The sequence below is a fragment of the Corticium candelabrum genome, chromosome 1 (assembly GCF_963422355.1).
Source record: "Corticium candelabrum chromosome 1, ooCorCand1.1, whole genome shotgun sequence".
Lineage (NCBI taxonomy): Eukaryota > Metazoa > Porifera > Homoscleromorpha > Homosclerophorida > Plakinidae > Corticium > Corticium candelabrum.
The window spans coordinates 2,889,007-2,912,787 of NC_085085.1; the positions used below are offsets into that span (position 1 = coordinate 2,889,007).

At 40.5% G+C, this 23,781-nt stretch overlaps 1 protein-coding gene across 2 annotated transcripts; it reads left to right on the forward strand.

The window, feature by feature from the left end:
- The first annotated feature begins 1,354 nt into the window (after nucleotides 1-1,354).
- Nucleotides 1,355-4,057, forward strand: LOC134189631 (uncharacterized). Of its 2 annotated transcripts, none has more exons than XM_062657970.1 (3): nucleotides 1,355-1,674; nucleotides 2,996-3,053; nucleotides 3,205-3,430. In XM_062657970.1, the coding sequence occupies exons 1-3, from the start codon at nucleotides 1,583-1,585 to the stop codon at nucleotides 3,370-3,372; spliced, it is 318 nt and encodes a 105-aa protein (XP_062513954.1). In that variant the 5' UTR covers nucleotides 1,355-1,582; the 3' UTR covers nucleotides 3,373-3,430. The 2 variants fall into 2 exon arrangements, 1 of the variants encoding a protein (XP_062513954.1); XR_009971519.1 differs by lacking the exon at nucleotides 1,355-1,674 and adding an exon at nucleotides 3,471-4,057 and having other exon boundaries at nucleotides 2,764-3,053; nucleotides 3,205-3,377.
- The last annotated feature ends 19,724 nt before the right edge of the window (nucleotides 4,058-23,781 follow it).

Sequence of the window (23,781 nt, forward strand, 5' to 3'; positions counted from 1 at the left end):
GTGCAGAGATTTTGAGTCAGAACAGAAAGTTCCAACCACAGCAGGCCAATTTAGCCCCAGTAACCAACTACCTTTTCCGTCTGACTGAGAGACATAAAGAAATAGCACCACAATCATAACGTCCAATTTTAACTTGCCCAAGTCCTTTGCAGCCATACATTATAGGTTTTGATGCCCACTCTACTAATACTCCAAGTTGTTAATTTTATGCTGTTCAATAGCACACTTAGACAATCTAACAGAGCTGCACTGTCGTTACATCTTTACACTGTATTTCCTGAAGCACAAGGCTGAATCTAGACTAGCTGCCTGTATAATTGAAGAACATGTTCCTACTTCATGTTTTATGGCAGCAACTCAACTGTCATAGTTACGTAACCCATGATTCATGTTCTCACTATCTCTTCAAATCAGACTACAAATTGAACGGTCCACTCAAGCATACAAGCAACTACAATACCTTGCTATGACATTTCCAGACAATCGGGGACATCATCCATTTAACTCTGTTCACTGTAGAATCCAGTCCAGTTAGTGTATCATGATCAGCAAATGCTGTACGGGAGTTAAAATCGACTCATGCCAAAATAGACGAGCTGAGAGACATACGACAAGGTAAGAAAAACCATAGACAGGCTTGCACAAACCATAGTAGAACAAAACAGATCTGTTTGCCCAGAATTAAGTTGCCAACGTGAGCTAGTCCAACGGCTCAAATACGAAAAAACTATGTGAGCAAACTGGAGAACAGTAAGGAGAGTTTACTTTTATCTTGCAGAAACATTGCCTAAATTCTAGTAAATGCAACAAACTCACAAAATTTGAGGATATAGTGGATATCAATGTGTAACTAATACACACACTTCTACAAACATAATGTCAAGAGTGAATGGAATAATATAAATAAACCATACACGTGTAAAGTGGGAGAACGATTTGCACGTAAAAAATATGGACAGTGAGCGATATAAGTCAGCACTGAGTCTGTGTGTGTGTGTGTGTGTGTGTGTGTGTGTGTGTGTGTGTGTGTGTGTGTGTGTGTATGTATGTGGGTGTGTGTGCGTGTGTTTGTGTGTGTGTGTGTGTGTGTGTGTGTGTGTGTGTGTGTGTATGTATGTGGGTGTGTGTGCGTGTGTTTGTGTGTGTGTGTGTGTGTGTGTGTGTGTGTGTGTGTGTGTGTGTGTGAGTGTATGTATGTGGGTGTGTGCGCGCGTGTTTGTGTGCGTTCGCGTGTGTGTGTGTGTGTGTGTGTGTGTGTGTGTGTGTGTGTGTGTGTGTGTGTGTGTGTCAATAATCATTCTAATTTAATTCCAACAGTTAAACACTGCAATACAGTAGGGCAGCCGAAAAACAATTGAAACTTATGTTCTATAGCTATGTGGAAAGAAACATGCAGATGTGAGATTACTTCGCACGCACTTGTACTTCTTTCTCATCTTTTGTGATTGATGTGTAACTTCTTAGGTAATCGTTGCAAAACTTGTCTTTTCAACAGCTTTTCAAGCACAACAGAGTCCTTAACTGGCGCAGGAAGAGCACATCATTCGTTTCGTATAGCACGTGATATGCGCATTACGTTGTTATGATTAGAGTCGACACGCAGATTGTGGTCGACAAAGGAGTTGATACTCGTCCGCTCAAACACTACGCTCTGCTTTGCACCAAACTGTCAAGGTAAGAAGGAGATAGTATTTTATTCCACCTCTATTAGTGTGTGTTCTAGTGCAATTCAAAATATAGTCTCTCTCCTAATAGACACGCACGCTATAGCCATTTTGGACGTTTCTGGGTACCTGTCGAGCGCTTGCGAACGAGCTACCTAAGCGCAGCTGCATATCTCTCCAATAGTGTCGAATTTCGGACTTAGTGGAAGGTCGATGTGCATGCAGACTGTGGTTTTGGTCTCCATGATTAGACATTTGATGAAGAGAGTAAATTCTTTGTAACAAAACGTGTTGACCTCCAGAGATCTAAAGAGAAAGGCGAATGGCCTAGAGTATCCAGGCAATTCTTGCACGCTGCATAGCTAGAACCGAGCGAGCAGCAAAGACGACTATTCCATGCGTTTGTATTAGCTACGCTAATCAGTTACAGGTACGCTACCTGCAGGCAATCAGGGAGAGCTCTAGATTGGAACGATGTCCAGCTAGAGTCGTTTAACTTTGGTTTGGAAACGCTTTGTTTTGAAACAAGTTGCGGTTTCTGCGCGAACTGGAATGTGCATTAGACTTATCTGTATGCTATCAGAGGTGGTGTCTTTTATGGAGGAGGATGTTTTCGCGACTGCCAAATCTGTCGTTTGGTTATCAGTCGAGTTGTTTTTACTTGCTTGGTTGTCAACCTAGAATCTAGATTTTTGCTGTTTTATAGTTAATTAAGACGTCGATGTGTGGCTTACTTTAAACCTTCGACTAGAGATTCTAATGTAAACTGCAGTGCACGAAGAGACTGTGACATTTGTGACGTATGCAGCCCTAGATCTGCACGTGCAGTTGCTATTTGGCATTATAAGCTACATCTAATGTACTACACAAACCAGTACTAGTGGGGTGATGGGGTTGCACGCTTTGCTTCTTGGACTGTTAAGCCAGCGCAGAAGACTTAGAAGGTGTTACGTCTGCAAAACAACTGTAAGTCAAAGTCGCAATCACTGCAAAACATTATGCAAAATAGACCAGATCTGTGGCAGCAGCAGGTGGGTTCGGTGTTTCTTTCGTATGCAAATGTTTGTCTCTTCCCTGCGATCTATGCAGTCTACTTTGCATCTGTACAGACGGTTAATGCGTAGGGAGATCAGTGCGAAGTGTGCAGTCTTTTACGGTACCGTTAGAGAGGATTTTTGAAGTAAAAGACTACACACAAGCAAAAGAACAGAAGTGACAAACAACAGCCAGCATTGACTAACGTAACACGTAATGTAGGAGGTAATGAGCGGGCGTTATTTACTAAAATTAATAGATTCTTACAGTCATATCTTATAACTCACTTTTGTTAGCAGGCTAACGGTCGTTCGTTCTTGCAAAGGCTTCATCACATCAAGACTAACTAAAAAGGTAAGAAGAAATTAACACATGCCTCAATTCAAACTCTTGCGATATGTTCTACTGCAGTTCTATACTCTATTCTACCTCGGCAACTTAAATTTTTCCGTAGGAACGTTTCTTAGCGGTTTATTTAGCCTTGATCAACTTGTTACGTGTATAGAGTGCTTGCCTACAAAAGGAATGTGCACAAGTTTCAACAGCTTTATTGCCTGTTATGGATTTGGCGTGTCATGAATCTATGGCAGACTCTCTGCAAATGGAGAGATCAAGAAGGCTTTGTGAAGTACAGGAGTCAAATGGAACGTTATATTTTGAGCAACGAGATTGACCACGGTAACTTTCAGTAGATTTTACAGCACCAATGATTGATTATTTGTGATCGTTCAGACTGTCTTACCGTAAAATAAGATTGCTGATGGTTTTTAGGTTTCTGCTGCAAGGAAGTGATGTACTATAGTCTCTTTGTCACATCTGTGAATGTCGGCACAAGAGAAGCATCTGCTGCAGCAGGTTAATTGTTTCGGCACTCGCAATAGCGGTTATAGCAAATCAGTGCAAGCCTGGACTGAGTTGACTCAATTGCTGCATGGATGTCGAAGGCAATCAGTACTGTGCTTCCCTGAACATAGAAAACGATGGAAGAGTCCGTCAGATCAAACAATTAATGCTGTCAGTAAATGTTGCTCGTACGCAAGCCGACAAAAACAATAACGACCGTGGCGTTGGGCAATTTTAATAAAGAACAGACAGTTACATTAAGGACGAAGTTTGAGCTACAAGTATAACCGCCGCATGAGAACACGAAGCGAAATGAGGACTGCAGTGCAAGAGTTGAACAAATGGATTTGAACTTGTGTTCTTGTATAGACTCTAGCCAGAATGCTTAGTGCATGTGTTCTTTGTAGATTTTTAAATAAATCTGTGACGGTATATATCAGCACAATTATGTGTCTCGCTGCACACAGAACTGGGTTTACTTAGCAAGGATGAAGAATTCGAACCTGATTAACAAGCTGTGCAAACTTCCTGAATCAACGTTGGCATCGTTCGTAATCAACACGTATATAAGGTACGATGTGTATGGACAAAGGTTTATTAACGACTGCATGGACGTTGACTATTATATGGCAGTGTTACCAAACTTGTCATAATATGAAGTATCAGTGCTATATCCTGGCATCCAAGGAATTAAACTTAGACTTACCAAGTACCAATATTAAGAAGTGTCCACTGACTGTGTAAAACAGATGCAGTATGTTTGATGCAATGAACAATCTCACTAAATAATAACAAATATTTGATCAGATATCACATTTAAGAATGCAATGCTTGTGTATATGTACAGTACTAGGATTACGGTCAAATGTTCAGCAAGGCTTGCAAATGCTGACATATCACAAACTCAGCAAATGGGCTGTGGCTTAAATTGAATTATGTTTATCAATATACAGGTAATAAGTGTTGTCTTCTTACTGGAAGAGAGTACGGACAGCATGTACATGTACACTACATGCTTGCCATTTTATAAGATAAAATATTTCATTTCGTCCATCAAATTTCCTATCAACAGTCTTTCAGATGTTTTATATCCTGCAGTTGCATAATGATTACCGCTCCATCAAGTAGTTGACAAGCTTTTCATAATGATCTGTAGCCTGCTGATACAGTCTACATGATTGTCTACGTAATTAATTGCACACAATTAATAAAATTGTCTAATCGCCTAAACATTCAATGCTCAGAACTCTATTAGAAGAAAAGGCCAATGACAAGAAACTGTAGACCTAGAGTCCGCTTCTACCAGGTGTGGTCAACTAATTGCATATGGCATTGTACAATGATCCTATGTATGCGGCAAAGTTAAATCCTCAATAACAGTTGTATCTAAGGACACAAATTACAGCTTGCTAAACAACTGTATGCTTGCAACATGTTACAACGATACATCCTTTCTCACTATAAAAATATAAAGCAATCAACGACTGTTAACTGTACTCCAAGTGTCACCCAAAATATCCAAATCAGCCAAAGTAGCAAGGATGAAATCCTACCCACTACAACCATATTTGTTAAAGCAAGCAACTATAATTAGCTTAAGATGATATGAAGATGGCAATTTAAGTCAACATAAAATGACAAAAAATTTGATGTCAGTCTGAAAGAAACGGCTCAACAAAGTGCTGAGCAGCAACGAATTAGTATGTATATACATTCAAAAGTTGTAATACCACTGACATTTAGTGTGAACGACTTGAACACACTTAGAGCTAGCCATAAGTTGTATTTGTACTATATATGTTGACATGTGCAGAGAACACGAGCTGTCAGAGATCTGACAGGACTTGATGTACAGCCACTGCACAGCAACATTCTGCCTACAGCAAGATATTACCAATCCAAACAACAGAACGCTACCGTCTACCAAACAGAGGGTGCCTCTCACTTAGTTACCTTTTCGCGCAAAATGATCTTGAGTCTGACATTGAATATTGAAGCAAAATGTCTAAACACATCTTTATTTCGTGTTTATCAAGGTTTGTGTCTAATATAATTAATGCTAAACGACTGTACGTGCTTGTGAGACCCGTATTTATTGCTGTGTTTCCACATGGTAGTATGTCCGTTACTTATAAAGGTGCACCCTCACGGTCGGACACATGAGCACTTGAGGAAACCTCAAGTGAGGTAGCTTTTACTTCTTATACATATGTTCAAGTGTCTTGGCAAGAAAACCGATTTATATCGCCAGCCAGGACTACCTAGTTCTGTTATAAGTTGTGCAAGTGCAATGGTTGACCAGTTACCTCTCAATTGACGAGCACCGCAGCAGTGTTAGATTCCAAAATGTAATTTTTGGATCTCACTGTAGGCTGAACGCGCTCTAAAGGGGCATACTCGGCACATTTCTTGCATGGGTTTGTGCTCCAGCAGAGACATAGAAATTAAGAGCGAGAAGACAATAGGGGGAATAGGAACGTGCCTCTACGACACCATCTACTACGATGGCCTTGTCCTCATTCCATTTAGTCATTTCACTCATTATGCAGCATGATTAAAAATTTCAAAAATACTCCCCTTTGTAGGTTTGCAGTAAGAGATACAGTAGCTACTTGGCATAGATCAAGCTCATCCATCCATACATCACAAAAGTTATGATGTGACATTGAGTGTGCCACAACAAAACGTTATTAAGTCTTCTTTTCAGTCATAATAGACAAAAGCTAGGTTCCAGAGTCGGCAAACTGCAGAGAAAAAGATCTCTCAGCAGTGGCCGTTGTAACTGGTATTTTGAGATACAGTCACAAGAGTATGTAAACCCGTCAACATTATGGTGGCCATAGGAATGGCAAATATTACACCATTTAACTCAGTATTGTCTCAGTGATAGTAACTATTGTGTAATGATAATATCAAGATGGTCTATATGTTGTGTAATAATTTACGTTTATGATCAGGTAAGATTTGTAGTTGTCTCTCTGAAGTTTTCTAATACATCAAAGTCATTTGAATAGGTTTCAACTAGAGTGTATCAAAAATTGCAACAATGCATTTCACTGGATGGTTGCAACCCGTATAATATTCTGTATAGGTCATGTTCGTTATTTATCAGAAGCACCTGCGTATACAAATCGGTAAAAGTACCAAAGGACAGTGATCAGAATCGAGGCCTCTAGCAGGCGTTTCTAATGTTGTCGTCACGCAGCAAAATCTATTGAAGCAAGCTGCCCCCGTTAATTGTCCATGCTTCCTACACCTATATGCAGTGGGCCTCCCAGTCAGTTTACTATGCCCAATCCTAATAAATTAATTTTCTTAGAAGCAGGCCTATTGAAAAAAGGCAATTATGCACAGCACAAATCTATTACTGGTATACATCGCACATGCACCTTACTCGCTAAAAAGTCTTGAAGTCTAAATCTGCTTACTTTTGGTACTACAGTATGTGCACAGGACATCGATTCAAGCCAGCACTCCAGAATGCAGTTACGGCCTCTATGTCTGGTGAAAATATTGCATCCAGATTGGCCGTTTAGATGAAGTTACTACTTCCAGAAACTCTGGATCCTCCACTATACGACAAAAAATGGTATCCAGTGTCACACAAAATTTGACATCTACTGATGCTTGTTACATCCCTGACCCGCATTCACTAAGGAATTTGTTATCCCGAGTCGTATTCTCTGAGGGTCTGCAGGACCCCTCTTGGCATCCATTGGGGAATTTGGTATTCAATATGCATTAGATATGCCTTTGGAAGTATAAAATGCAAACATAGTTGTAAGTATTTTAGTTGCTAGTAGAAGTACTTATCTATTGCATATAATTAGTTTACTTTTCAGGCTGACATAAGCGGGTTTTATCACAAATACATATATATATATATATATATATATATATATATATATATATATATATATATCCCTGCATAACACTGGACAGCTAGTCAGCTGAATAGTGTTGAACACGTGATAAAGGAGGCACATGTTGGCGATATTGCACACTAGAAAGACGACACAAAAACTGTTTACAACTTGTTCTTACATGTGTCTATTTTATGTACATAAGTTGGTAGTTTACTGAAGACAGTTAAAAAATTTGGATATCATTTTTACCCGAGTCTACAATAAGTGGGATACCGTCTCCGAAAACTAAAGAAATAATTTTTTACGTATACTTTCCAAAAATCTTAGCAGCGATGGCCACTGTCAAACGTTCTCAACTCTTAACACTCGATTGTCTAAGAGATCAAAAGTATTGGAATCATGGAAGAGAGTTAACTTCGGATCTAGAGAAAGTCCATAAAGCAATTACAAATACGTTTAAAAGATCACTCAACAACCTCATAACGAAACCTATAAGGCATGTGGCATAAAAAACAATATTAAAAAATATTTCATTATTTTGTTGTGTCTACACATGCAGCAAACTTTGTCATTTTATGGACTCTAATGAAGGCGAGTTGGAAGCAATTGCCTCGCAGCTTAAACTACCCGTTGACAAGAGGAAAAAATTCAACAAAGAGGGCTGCACGAATCTAATCAAAGTTAGCGATTTGTTAAGGGCAGTAACACAAGAAGTCAAATCAAAAGATCAAACTCTTAGAAATGAGTTTATACGTCATGTGTTGTCAGAAGAGATTCATAAAAGCTTCTATAATTGGGACATATCCTCTTTATCATTAGAACACCAAGCAGCTGTTCGAGAAAAAAGGACAATTATTTTTAGTTGTAAAGCTGGGCCAGATGGTAGACTATCTAAAAAAGACGAATTTCAGCAATGGGCGCCAACTGCATTGGTTAAAGACGCCGAGGATGCACAAAAACTCCTGGGCAACACGCATCTGCACATAAGTACTTCTAATGTACCTACAGTCAACAACAGGTCAGAATCACTGTCTCAAATAAATAAAATTTTAGATTATCTGAGGTCTGTGGAAGCAGAGATCAGTACTGGAGCTGCTTTTAGAATTTTTACAAGACTTTTGATGGAACAAGTGAGTAAAAATGCAAGGGAATACAAATAGAATTGGCATTACTCCCTGCCACAGCTATTCTAGACGCACTGGGAGCAGTGGGTTTAGCAATTGCTGAACTGGTTATTTCAGTAGTTGACTGCATATCTCAATATTTTGAGATAAAAAGATTTCAAAAAAACGTAGAAACAGGGAATAAAAACTCAGTTGAGGACAAAAAATGTCAAATCAGCTAGATGAGATGATCTCAGCGATGCTGACGTGTTATTGCAAGTCCGTGCAAGCTGTAATAGGCACACTTCCTCAAAGACGTAATAAACTTTACAAAACATTGACTGCCAATGAAAATGCAGAAGAGAGAAACTACCAAAATATCAGCAGTTGCTGTGTAAATGCCAAAATCTAAATGGCAAATTGTCAATGATGATACTTCACAGCAAACCTCACGAATTTACTAGCAATGATATCTCGTGGCCACAGCCAAATCCACCAGAACGTTGTGGAAGTTTTGATAAAGTTTAAAAAGTCACAGTTCCAGAAGACGTTGAAGTTGCATTAAGAGTAATGAAAATTGACATTGTGCAACCAACAGTGTTTGAAATTAACACTTGTCAGATTTGCTCTTTGTCAGTACATTCAACCATGAGAATATTTATAAGTTCTTTGGGTCAGTACGGCTCACACCAAATTCGCTAACAATAGTATTGCTGTACAAATAATGTAAAGATGGAACTTTAGCTTCATTAATTGAAGCTGTCAAAGAAGAACCAGCCTACACACTAAAAGGCTTATCGATTGCTCGAAGTCTTGCACTGAGTATGCTCATAGGGAATCGTTATCTACATTACAAGGAGTTCATTCATCGAGATATAAAATCGGAAAATGTGCTCGAGCAATCAATATGCTGTTGTCAGCAGCATGACTATTGTTTCATTAGCGTGCATTTCTTAGATAACAGATCAGAAGAATGTTCATCTTGCAGACACGGGACCAGCAATGTCACTGAACCAAGTGAAAAGTACACTATGTAGAACACTGTGGTACGTACCACCAGAAGTACTTCGTGAAAAGCCGTACACAAAACAGGTAGATATTTATAGTTTTGGAATTATTATGTGAGACCCATGGAACAAGAAACGATATCAAAATGTCATAGTGCACCTCCTTTACAGCGTTTCTCTGATATTGTTGAGAATGGTGAACTTTGCCCAAGCAATGGACAATGTATTGGTGAAAAAAATCCAGTATGGGCAATGACAACCAGTTCCTAGCTCTGGATGCAATCACAAACTGTAGCCAGCTACAGTGCCTCAAACTAATGCTAAAGCGTGGGCAGATGTGGCAAGAGCTTGCTGGTCATCAAACACTGACGACCGGCCTTCAGCATCAAAAGCCAAAAAAATATCTTATTTCTGTTAACTAGAAAACTGACTACCTAAGCTTGCAATGCATCTGAACTGTGCTTACAACATGTCAAGTCTTGTGTGCATTTGTATTTGGTCTGCGTGCACTACTGTATTTGCCAGCAATAACGCCCATACCAAAATAACGCCCATGCCTGTATATACTTAGCTGCCTGTTTGTTTTATAGGTGTCTATGTGTATGCAGGGTTCGAAAAATCCGATCGCCGAGTTGCCATATGGCGAACACTTCTAGATGGCTGGCGACTAAACGAACAGGGTGGTCGCCAATTTGGCGAGTAGTAGTCTTTCGTGGCAGCGGCTGTTGGATGTGAACCACCTGCTCAGCAGATGTTTTGTATTCAGCTTTCTACCTCTTTAGTGGCACACTGCGACGTATAATGCCTACTTAGCAGCTTCGTACATATCGTGTAACAACGTATCACCTAGCAATCTATTGCGAGTCAATGCTATTCTCTGATACACCATCATTTCTACGGACTCTAGTGCATGTACGATCTGATTGGTCTGTACCATCAGCTCCAGACAAATCCAACTAAAGACCCGCAGGCGCGTATAATTTTTCAAAAAATTGTGGCCACTCCTATCCTTCATAGGCTAAACCAACAAATCCAAGTCAACAGCTCTATCATCGACAAGACGCCATTGCGCAGCAGCTTCTCCCAAATGAAACATGAAATTCACAGCCAATCGCAGTTGAAGGTGACGGTAACTGCCTATCTAGATCCTTTTCTATGCTGTTTAAAGAATCTGACGATCTTGAATTGAGACAAATAAACACTATTATGCAGATGTTTGCAAACGGTGGGCGTAGGAAGTGGCAAAACAAACAGCTTTCCCCAGCAAGCTGCCTGAGTGTCTTTCTATCAGTATAGGTTATAGACCGCTGGCGAGTGTATAAATGAAATACACCCCGCTGCGTCCACGAGTTGGCATGAGGGCGAATCCCGAGTGCTAACGAGCTGGGCGCAGCATGGTGTATTCGTTTATACACTTGCCAGAAGGTCTATAACTGGCTTGTAGCACTCAGCTGAGGCGTTGATATCCTCTAGGCGCGGAAGTTCAAATCAGTTGTGCAGCAAAATCTTCTGAAATCGACTTGGGCATTGAAACATCAGAATTGCCAGTTATTGATTTTTTGGAAGCTAGTAAACTGCTGGACGTTGATGTTGTTTCTGATCAGCAGTCTTCTGAATCTCGTTTCCAATTTCATCCAGTAGTTTTCATAAGTTTCTTGATTTGTGTGTTCCCCATAACCCCACAAAAGCTACAGCATGTGCGATTAGAGTGTTCAACGCATGGAAGAAATGGAGAAACAAGCAGCCAACTGAAGAGAGAGCGCTCGGGCGGTACGTGCATGATCTGCATGTTACGAGCAACAGAGCAATGAACTAATGGCTTACAACGTTTGTGCATGAAGTTCGGAGGCAAGAGGGAAAGCCGTATCCACCTTCTACCATGTAGCTGGTTTACAGAATTCTGTGCGCGTGAGTATCTTTCTATAGCTGGACGCTTAACCACGGTTAATTTTTTCCAGAAGGACAACTCTCAGTTTAGTCTGCACAGGTCTGCACTTGCTATACGCATGAAAGAACTCATTATGATTTACGTACACATCCGTAGACCCACACGTATTGTTTGTTCTGGCTGACAGATATGTTTCAGTAGCCTAATTGTTATGTTCACAAACAATTCACATCTTAATAAACCAGTAGCCCCAGGCAGTCATACAGCACGATTTATTGACTGGTCAATATGTAACAAAAGTGGGATATGTCATTATTGTAAGCGAATACTGGACACTGATTGGCGCAGACAAAGCTAGGGTGCTACAAAAAGGACTAGACCAAGGTGTACGTCCAGAAGCTCATACGTCTCCTAGTGCTACTAAGAAAGGTTGTTCAGACAAAAGTTTCTGCATGTGAAAACTAGGTGTTGAATGAAGCCACAGCGTTTCAGAGATTAACACAGCTAGCCATAGGAAACCACGTGGGGTGTGGGGTTTTCCCTCGAGAGTTGCCGGATGTCCTGTTCTCAGCAAATCAGTAGTGGCACTAAGCTGAGTCATATAGAGAATTTAATTTAAAAATGCTCAGAGAATGCTGGATGTGATGACAAACCACATAATCACGTTATTAACATTACAAAACCACACAATCACATTTTGTTTGGTTGCAGCTATACAATTAGTTGAAAGTTTCAATATGAATAATCATACTATTACATAAAAAGAACCCCAAGTACTACACTGTAGATTAACGTGTTTACTAGCCAACGCTCATCCAACATTACTGCACATTCCTAGTTAGGTCTTAATTTAATGTCAAACATGATAATCTGGAAAAGGGTCTCAACAGTGATATTAATGACTTGCTTACTTCTGGAATCTCTGACTTAGAAACTAGTGAAAGTTTAACGACCACCTGTTCCTCTAGGTGGCTAAACTGGCGACCAGATTCAAACACATTTTTCGAACCCTGTGTATGTGTGTGTTTGCATGTATATTTCTCTCATCTCTAAGAGGTTGTACCTGCTGGTACGAAGTGAAATATATTATTATACGCCAGTGTGCGACAGGTCAGCACATTCAGCCCAAAAAACGCCAATGCCTAACTATACGCCCATGCCCAAGTATAAGAACAGGGCACACATGCGCAGACAAAACAAAATGGGGTCTGCAGAACATTCATTTCCGTCTGTGTGCGTTTGATAAGCTGGTGTCACTGTTTAGTGAAAGTACTTACTGCTAGAATCATGTCTTCATTGCAATTGCCGACCATGATGCTCTTGACGGGCTTCAGGCCGACCTCGTATGTATAGTGTTTAGTTTCTGCATGTATGTTGATGCTTTATGGATACCAGTACCTTTGATCTTGCAAATGGATAATTGCAAGCATTTGTGGTATTTCTGCCTTCAAGTCTTTAGATGATGACTGGCTAAACAATAGCATTTTGTGAACATGTAAACGCCTAGAACCAAAATAATGCCCATGCATTAGTATACGCCCAGAAAAAAGTCCTTCTCTATACGCCCAGGGTGTTATTACAGGCAAATGCAGTATTTGTTGTAGCTGTTTGCAATGTAGGTATCAATTGCGTCTGGTTATGCTCAATATAATAGCAGTTAGTTGGTAGTTTTTACCATGCAGTTGTAATAATTTTAATACCGAAATGAGAGCCAACTGCTCAGGCGCAGAAATGTCATCACTTCCCAACAATCAAGATGCCTAGGGTGCACTTGATACCCAATTGGGAGCACGGTGCTATGCCGATAAATTCATTTTTAGATTACATAGACTGTTAGATGTCAACGTAAAGAAATTCTGAAAGTTTAGCTATGGCATCGGCACGTCTTTTGAGACCTCGCGTGTACTTTCGTCAGTTGCATTTGTCCTTGAAAATTTTGTAGCGCATTTTATAATAATAGATACCGCAGCAGAGTGCTTGCTTCGCAGCATCTGAAGACAAATTATCGCATCCTAAAAGTTTGTGGAGTAAGAGATGCACCTGCAGATGTTGGAGCATGTGCAACGCCGCTTCCAAATGGCAGAAAACACCGAGATCAAGCCTTTAAGACAAAATCGTAATAGCCACATTTCGAACTGATCCTTAAGTTAAACAAAGAACAACATTTATAGTTTGCAGCAATGAAATGTAACATGCAGTGGCAGATCTAAGGGTGCAGCTGGTGTACCCAATTTCTCAGATAAACCTAGCTTTCTCAATAATATGTACCAGCAGGGTCTGCATGCACACGCAAATGATGTAGAATCTGCATTGCGACAGTAGATTATACATCAATTATCGGACACTTTCCAGTATCAGACACTGGTGTACTAAAACCAGACTAAGATTTCTTGTATCGAAGGCATATGAATGTAGAAAGTAGTCACATGGTAACATGACGTGCTAGATTCAGCTTGATAACTTGGCGTATTGCTGTTCACGATGATAAAAGAAAACTTCTGCTGCTTTTTCTGTATCAAACACACGCCCATCAAATCCGGACAGCTACTTGTCTTTGCTTTTGACTGTACTACAGTTCACTGTCTGCATGTCTCTTCTCTTGGAGTGATAACAATAAATAGGCAGCTTTGCACGTTGCTCTTCAGAAAGTTGAGAAGAAAAGGGGCGAATTTTGCTCTTTAGCCTAATACAAATACTTGATTTGCTTGATTGATACGAGTGCATATAAGCGAAAACCGCAATTAGCTGTGTTCATGCTGACTGCAGACCTATTGTAAATGTCTGAAGACCACAAGAGCCTTTGACTTGTCTCTGTATCGAAAGAATTAGATACATGCATGCATCTAACGGCCAACAGCAAAAATATGAACGAATCTACAGGTACTAAACTGAGAAAAGTTATAGCCTCCCTCATCTAGCATGACCAGAACCGCCATCGTTCGCAAACAAATGAATCTAGAGACAGCGTTAGCTGATGAGATTGATAATGAGCAATATATAGCCTCGTATAGCTAGATCCTACCGCTGTGTCGTTCACCTTGACATCTAGAACACTGCTTTTTGCGATCGTAGTTGTCTATTCCGAGCCCATATTGAGCATCCATGCATCATAAGAGTCATTTCAAGAACTACCTTCTGTCCAAATACTTCTTTTGTTTGATACAGAGACGAGTCAAAGACTTTCCGTGCTTGGTGGGCATTTAGTAGACATCTGCAGTCAGCATTAACACTATCCTTCACGGTTCTCACCTATACTGCACTTGCATCATGCAAATCGGGTGTCAGTTAATAGAGAACAAGACTCACGCCTCTTCTCACATTACTGAAGAACAACGTCAAACTTGCCCATCTGTTGTTATCACTGCGAGTAATAAAGACATGTACCTATTATGTCAAAGTGCAGACAGTGAACTGTAGCACCGTCGAAAGCAAAAACCAGCCGTTGTCCAATATTTGAAGGTTGTGTCCGATATACGGAAAAAGCAGCAGCGTAATGAAGTTTACAACGCCTTAATTGCAATTGAAAAGGCAGAAGAGTAGAATATCCCAAGAGTTGTTTTGTCAATGCCAAGACCTAAATGGCAAATTACCTAAATCGACTTTTCACTACATGCCTCACAAATTTACCAGCAATGATATCTCATGGCCACAGTCAAAGGCATCTGTAGATTGTGAAACTTTTGGTGTAGTTTACGAACTCACAAATCCTGAAGCAGGTGCAGTTGCATTGAAAGTAATGAAAGATAACGTAACAGAGAAAACTGCTTCTGATATCAAGAGGGAAATTGAAAATTGCAGGTATATAATGTGCAGTCTTATAGTTGCTAGTATGGTAGCACATTAAAAAGTTGCTTGAAATTTGTAATTTGGTATGAAATGCAAGCATGAAACATTGCCAAATTGTATGGCTCAGTACAAATCTCATAGAGCATGAAATAATGGCCGGCCATAGGCCACTGGCCGACTAAACAACGTCTTTGACCGACTAATGAAAAGATTGCACGGCCATTTCACATGATAATTGATGATAGTTACCCACAACAAATCCCATCACAGTGAGGGTGCTCTTTCACTATGCTAACACTCTCTACATGCATGTTCTACTCTATTTACCCTGTTTGTGGCCTGGGTCCTTATCATTCTTGTGTTGTGTACTTTAGTAGTTGGCAGATCTTTTACAGAGCATGAGCACTCGACTAGAAGCATCATCATTGAATAAGGATCTTGTGGTATTTAGATATGGCATAGCAATTTAGATAAACATAAAGAGTGTATGCAGTCTGCAAGTTCTAAAGCCTAAAAGATGATGAGATGATTCATATCAAAGATTTTTCAGAATGAGTGTCTAGCCAGGTTATGGACATACTCCAGCATGTGGCATCTGGGATGCAACATGCATAGCATCTACCCCGATGTTTCCCAATGCCATGAATCAAGTCCGTACTGAACACAGTTGCAATTGAACATCCCAAGATATAGCTGTTGTTTCTGAATAGGCTGATTACACTTTAAAATATGGATTCCCAATCATATTGTCTGCCATATGTTGCCATGTTGCAAATCAGATGGATAGAGTTTTGAAGAGGTTTCTCCCCAACTCCATGAAGATAGTGCTATTGCCTAAATATCATTCACTGTACAGCCAATAAGACTGCCCATAAATGGCCATGACAGACTAACGTTAGTACATACACATTACAGGGCATTCGCACAATTAGGCTTCCGATATGGGCATACTCTACAATACGGTTATATTATATAGCTATAGCTGAGCTGACTAAATATTTTACGAAATCACACTGTTCATATCCAGCTTATAGTCCCCCAACCCCATAGCAAAAAGACGCTTCCTTGTAGAGTTTCGTCACACTCATCAGTCCGAATCAGGTTTGACTGTTTGTAGCGCTGTAGAATAATGTCAGATAGCAAATGATGTGTAAAAAGTAGAGATCAAAGCGTGTCAACTGAGAAAACGAGGCATTTTTGTGCTCGTGACAGGTCTTCTCTAGAACAAAACTTAAGTTGATTTGATGGCTTCTTTCACAATATCCTTTCTAATAATTTGCTATTTTGTGCTCATAAATGATATATCATCAGTTAAAAAGCAAGAGAAATACCGTTACAAGACTATTAGAAGTCTATAGGTCCCGTATGAATTTCCGGTATGCGAGTACCCTAAGAGGCCAAATTTGCTTGCCTAACACATTGACGTACGTAATTGACATTGATGCATGCTGAATCTTTCTGGTTATTGATGCAGCCAAATGCTGACTTGTCCGAATGCTGACAGTTCAGACAAAGGACCGGATGCATGCCGGATCCTGACCTAACCAGATGCTGACCTAGCCGGCAGCCGATCAATCTAGGTAAAAATCTGAAGTAGGTATCAAGATGTGCCGACGTAGCCGGTTGACCTAGCCGGAAGTGGATGTAATGGGACGCTGACCTGGAGCTGGATCTAGCCGGATACAGAAAGCTGAGACTTAGCCGGATGCTGACGTTGCCGTATGTTGACATGAACTACATTAGAAGCAGAAGTGTTGTACTAGCTGTAGTTGTGTTACTTGTTCTCAATTTGCCGCTTGTGTAGAATTGTCTAGAGTTTACTACTACTAGTACTTTCAGTATACAGTTTACTAGTTTGATCAATCTACCTATACGACGTTGCAAGCCGTACGGTACAGGCCACTATACTAATACCCAACACGTCTTCGTTTGTTACAATGTAAAATACTAGGCGCTACTTAGCTGCAAATGAAATTTACGAATGCTAATCTAATGATACAGATGTATGGTCGCCCTCGATAAACAGCTTGTATTGCTGCAAGAGAAGCAGATGACTGTCCCCCGTACCAGAAGCACTCTTCCCGGTCTCGATCTAACAAAATGTCTGAAGTGTCAAGCAGAAAAATGAAAACGTAAAGACAGAAGAAAAACAGATAAGACGACCGGTTTGCCAACTTGATTGTGCTTCAGATACCCTTCTCCATGCGGCAAATGTTCGAGACGACAAAAGAGTTTTGCTGGAGATTCAAGAAGCTGATGTACATGCCAAAGATGTAGTGTACCACAATTCGTGCTACAAAGAATGTACATCCCCTAGACGTTTGGAATTACTAATGAAAAAGGAGTAGGATGCCAAGAAAACAAACAATACTCACAAGCAAGCGTTTGAACGACTAGCACAAGGCATTAAAAAACATATAGAAAAAATCCCTACTGTCATGTCTTTGTCCAGTTTAGGCCCGACTTACAAAAATTACCTTGACGAAATTGGTGTGTCAGCCAACTGGTACCGCGCACATGCCCTAAACCCGTCTAACCAGGCACTTCGGCAACCGACTGTCATTCCACCGCCCGCAGAAACGTCATCAAGCTCAATATGTTTTTAGCAGTGCTGCACAATCGGGTAGTCTTCTAGAATGCATTCAGCAAATGAAAGCTAGCGCATCTATGAATGTAGACGACTCTGACAACGATGGCACTCCTCCGGACACTGCAGATGACTATTGCTTCTCCGATGTTATCACCGACAATACCTCTACGATTTTTGCTGCAGCAACAATCTTGAGACAAGCAAATTTTGGAAATGCCAAGAACGATGCCGTTTGCCCCCAATCCGTCTGATCTTCACAAAAGCAATTGTCAAATTCCTACTTCGTTGTACAACTTCTTGAGTTGGTTAATGGAAGAAGAACAATCATCCGACCCTTTAATTAAGCCTCCACACAGAAGTGACGCTGCAATAAGATGCGACTCAATAGGAGAATTATTTACAGGAATTAGTATACAGCTGCAGTTATGGTCGTCTCAAAATTCCAAAGCACGTAGCGCTACCACTTGCTATGAAGCAGCTGACCGGAAGTAGTCAAATTGTGACTATATTAAACAGGTTTGGTCACGGTATTTGGTCAGTTGAATTAGTGCAAGACTGCAATGGCAAAACTTCAAATTGATGAACAAAGTAACAAAAGAGAATTTATTCCTTCAAACAGAAAACCAGGAAATTTTATACCTTTCTGTTGGGACAACAATGATTTTTGCAAAGAAACTCTGTCTGCCTGTGGTACGACTCATTGCTGCAATAAAACTAAAGTGCGGAAAGTAGTTCATGATCAAGAGTCAAGTGAAGAGAGGAAAGACCCGGTCAGTTTTCCAAATAGACATGTCAGCTTATTGTCATGAGCATACTAGAAACGAAACCTCTACATGTTTCCTCGCACTCACCGTGCCCAGTGCGAAATATGTGAATAGAAAAGTACGGGGCCTGAGCTGACCTATTTCTCTTTTCTAGAGTCTACAAACATAAAATTAAATTGTACAATTCATACTATGCTGTAATAGCTTAGTAAACTGGAGAAAACACAATGTTACTATGGCAACTGTACAAGATTTTACGCTTGTCGACGGTCATCTGAAAACAGCACTTGGGACAAGTCTACAATGACGATGAACAGTTTTTCCCAGGTTTCAAACTCTCTGAAGTACAGATAAACAGTCAAATGTTATTCGTATTCGAGGATGCAACAAAAGCAATCGCTTTTCGCTAGTGGGCTGGGGACTATTAGGAGACACAACTCACATGACACGACCTCTTATGAGTCATGACATGTATCAGGCTCAAAGAAGGGTTATGTAATTAATCATTCATTGTCAAAATTGCGGCTGCAATGGGACCGCTTCCAAATGGCGACTGCGGTTCTGGCCAAGTGGCCGATCAATTTGAAATCCTTATTTAAGGTCTGATCTCATTACACCCATTGAAGATAGGACTGCTGTTTGAATGGAGTGAATGTGGGACTTTGGCTTCTTTTATTAAAGATGCCAATGATAAACCCTACACTGTAAGTGGCTTTCCAATTGCTCAGAGTCTTGCCCTGGATATGCTCAGTCAAATTAGTTATCTGCATGACAATGGCATCATTCGTCGTGATATAAAACCTGAAAACGTGCTGGTAAGCAATATCAATTGCAATATCCTATTGCCAGCAGCATGACTGTTGTCTTAGTATAGTGTGCTTTCTTTAGATGACATACCAGAGGAAAGTGCATCTTACAGACATGGGACTGGCAAAGCCAATGGAACAAGTGAAAGGTACACTATGTGCAACACTGTGGTACATGGCACATAAAGTATTTAACAACAAGGCGTACACAGTACAGGCAGATATGTTAAGTTTTGGAATTATCACGCAAGAGCTAGGAACAAACGACGAGTGCATGAAGTTGTCGCACTTAGACAGCAAGATTGCTTAGGAGCTTGTAGAGAATGGTGAGCTCTGTCCAGGTGATGGACAATTTATTCGTGAAAAGAACCAACATCAACCAGGGCAAAGAAATATTACCTCTGGGTGCTATCAGTAACCACAGTGAGCTACCGGGTCTCAGGCTAAAGCTAAAATGTGGGCACATGTGGCAAGAGCCTGCTGGTCATCACACCCTGATGATCGACCATCAGTAAATGCAACTCACCAAATTATCAGCTATTCCTGTTGACTAGAAGAGTGACTGCTGTAGTAGCTCTATATCAATGCATGCAAGCTGTGCTAGCCACGTCACTAGAAAGATGTCAAATTTTACATCTCAGTCTACAGAAACAGCATGCACGTTATCTTTCAAAACAAGACCTAGATTATGCATCTCGATTTTTTACAATGTCCCATATTCGGGTGTTTCCTATGTCAACTACTTTCCTGATAATCTGTGTAGCCACCAGAGCTTTTCCTTCTCTCTTGTCGCAAGGTGTAGTAGAAAGAAGGTTTGGAGCATAAATTCAACAATAGGTAGGATGCAACAAAGAACGAGTTCTCATAGGAGAGGAATGGAAGTGGACGTCCTTTGATGCTGTCACTGCCATGGCACCTCACTTCGTGAATTTCCTCCCAGGAAACAAGATGACCAGCTACCCTGTTTCAATCAGCATAGCATGCAGTGTATCTTAGTCGATTGCTGACAGCAGCTTGCATTGGTCTCGTGATTTCTTTTGCACAAGAGAGGATGATGAAACGGGCGGAAATGGCTAATCTTGAAATGCACGGTGTGCAGTAAGTGCATTCACTACAAACTATGGAAGCTTATGTATGAATCTTCAGGGCTTCAGATGTGCGTTGATTGTTTTGGAGGCTATTTATTGTCGTCTAGGGTACAGGCAAGACGATTTTTGTCTAGATGGTTTTGCAACTGCTGTATGGGAGCCAACTTTTGAAACTCCTATGCATTTAGCTCCACCGGTAGCAGGCAATTTGTTTCCCTCATGCTATTGCATTGATGTGTTTCTTTTCACTTTGCAAGAGCAGCACCAAACCTTTGCTTGTGAGGGTGTCAATCAGTTGCTTGAAATACAATTCTCGTCGACTAAGGTCAGCTGTTGTGACAAACAGTAGGTGGGGCTGATGGTAGTAGGCGGAACTTAGGCTTTTGAGCTTTGCCAGCTAGAAGCTTATCAGTACTCATTGCTCGGTGCACTTCAGTCAGCAAACGTTGCACAAGCACTCTGAAAATTGTACAACGTTGTACGAGCACATTTACTGTATTATACCTGTAGCTGACGTTGTTACCTAGGGGAAAGAATGCCAAACACCTAAACGGGTCCTTGTTGAGAAATCTTACCATAGCAATGTTAGTAACTCAGGGTGAGTATTCACATTCGATAACAGCTATAAAGTCAAGACAAATGATTGTTTTCGCTGATGCTTTGTCCTTTGGGATCATGCGGCCACTTTTGAAAGATAAGACTATGAGGTTGATTCTTGCACTGTCTGTGTTTTGCAATAACCAAGTTGCGTATTTGAAAACTTGGTTTTAGTTAATTAAATTTGTCCAAAAGAGGAATGTTCATCGTAAAGTTCATTTTACATTAAAACTATATTACCATTAACTTGGTTGCCTGAACTACTAAGATTATTATCTAATACAAATAGCAAAAAGTTTACGTTGCAGTTTAGAAGTAAAGGTGTCATGTAGTTGATTTCTTTTTCAGTAATGTACTATACAGTAAGGGAGTGAGTTAGGATATGTCTGAATAGTTATTATTCAGACATTTCTTACATCACACCCTTAGAGCTAGTATACATCACTAATAATCATTTTTCAGAAATTTCTTAACTCACTCCTTCAGTGTATACACCGATCACTACGTTAATTACCAAACTCAAAAAGTCAACTAAATGACACCCATACTCTCATAAGACAACAAGAACTAGAACATGAACAATTGCACTGTCCTTACATGGTCCAGTGGTTGCATGTTGGCTGTGACAGATCCCACTCCACACGTACAGTCCATTCCATTGCGTTGCTTGTGAAGAAAATCATTAGAAGTACGAGCTCCACTATACAGTCTCTAGGTGGCATACAGTTTACTGTATCTAGAGACAACGAGGCAATTATTGTACGTGTACATACAACACTACTCCTATAGTTATACCATTGACAAATAGGGGGCATTTTCAGTATTGACACCTAGCTACAGATCCAGTTAGTCTAAACTACTGCACTGTGACAGACACGAGCTGACTTGACGTACAGTCGATGTACACTGTTTCTGTACACAAGAGCATTCTGTTTACAGTAGGATGTCATCTATCCGAACACCAGCCGAAAGCGTCGGTCACAGGTTGCTACAGCTCTGCCTCGTAGGTTGCCTCGGACTCACTGTAGCTTTGCGCGCAAAACGAGTGGCTCTATTTATAGCAGAGAGGGTAAGAATTTGTAGGAAAGCTTCTGACAGCTGCAGCTATGCCCACACGTAAAACAGCATGCATGGAGGTCTCCAGAAAGTGTCTATTGATAAATCAAGGACAAACTGCAGACTTTCTACCATCACTAGGAGATACCGACAATTGGTCACCTAGATGAAACGAGTCTAGACGTTAGTTATCCGGAATACGAAAGTAGTGAACAGAGCAAAGTTCATGCGCAAGTAGGACTATACTAGTTAGGTGCATGCATGTAATCCTAGATAATAAACGCGTACATAAGAAAATATTTGGGGTAAGAAGGCCAAGTTTGAAAATAACCAGATTCGCTCTGAACCTTGGCCAACATTTATTTCTCTTTTACACTAGCACGTTTTACATGTACATGTAGTGCACGTCAAGTTGTGTTTCCATTTTCAAATGAGCATTGAAATTTAAGTAAGATATGTTTGTCACACTAGGACTATTGTACACTACAAAAATTTGAGTTTAATATCTGGTCCTTTTTTCCACTGCCACACTTCTTCCTCTAGCATGTGTCTGTTTCCTGATGTACATTAGCGAATTTGAGCATGACAACAATGACCATTCTTAATGTTCATCCAAACCCACACCACTTCATACAATCATAGCTAAGGGACCAGCCACCTCATGTACAAAAAGCGCCTTTGTAAACAAATTCAATTAAGAGTGTTTTCCCAAACTGCAAGCATTGCATTGAACTTGAGAGTTGTGACTATTTGTGTTTGGTGAACCAGTTAGAGTAATTGGCAGCTGGGCGCGTGCATCTTGAGTTTGAGCTTGAGAACAAACAACCACGCCACTAAAGCAGGCGTTCGAAAAATATCATGCTTGTGCAGTACAAATCTGCAATATTGCGTTTTTATTGTATATGTATAATTCGACAGAAGCTGCTGTTGCTGTTTAGAGATCAAGAGATGGACAAAGCGGTTGCATAATTATAGAAGCATGTTCTAGGGCGCCACTTGGATTCCTCATTTGCACATCAACAGAATATTGAATTACATTATCACTAGATGAGTCGAAGCTACTGTGGTGCTAGGTTACCTTCTAGCGTCCCATATCACATACCGTTCAATCACACGCATGCTTCTGTCGACTCCGTAGCAGATTGTAGCCAACAGTTGATTGAAGGTGAGTAGCGTTCTCTAGGTATTGCCTCATCTCTACTCCATATCTATAAATAAAAGTCCGATCTGTCTGTATGTCGGTTTGTAACAACAATCACTGCTGAGCCAATTGACACGAAACAGTGCATGAAGACTGCGTTTCACACCACATTCAAATGCAATCTTCGGTATATTTACACCTTTCATTGTTTAGGCGGTTCCCTCTCGAGGGGTCGACCGTTACGTGAAGTCTCACGATGACGTGACCGCGGTGTAACTTCGAATTTTGACACGTACGATCTACTTGCACGGCGGAAACTACTAGCTGGTATAGGTAGACGGTAAAAGTAGTTGGCGCGCCCCTTTTAGTCAAACTTCTCAAATTGCATGTCCATATATGATGCCATAAGCAAAATATGATGTAGCATCTCAAGCCGAAGCGAGACCACGTATACTATAGAGGAGGAGAATAGGTGGTTGAAAGAAGCTGGGGAAAGAGCCAGAAGGTCAATGTACAGCATTATTTTTCAGAAGATGTGGCTAGCAAA

Bases quoted from the DNA above. Each gene is read 5' to 3' on its own strand.
- LOC134189631 (XM_062657970.1), top strand. From the start codon at position 1,583: ATGATTAGAGTCGACACGCAGATTGTGGTCGACAAAGGAGTTGATACT. The intron at 1,675-2,995 runs GTAAGAAGGAGA...CACTTTTGTTAG, and splicing joins CTTTGCACCAAACTGTCAAG to CAGGCTAACGGTCGTTCGTT. The intron at 3,054-3,204 runs GTAAGAAGAAAT...TTACGTGTATAG, and splicing joins CATCAAGACTAACTAAAAAG to AGTGCTTGCCTACAAAAGGA.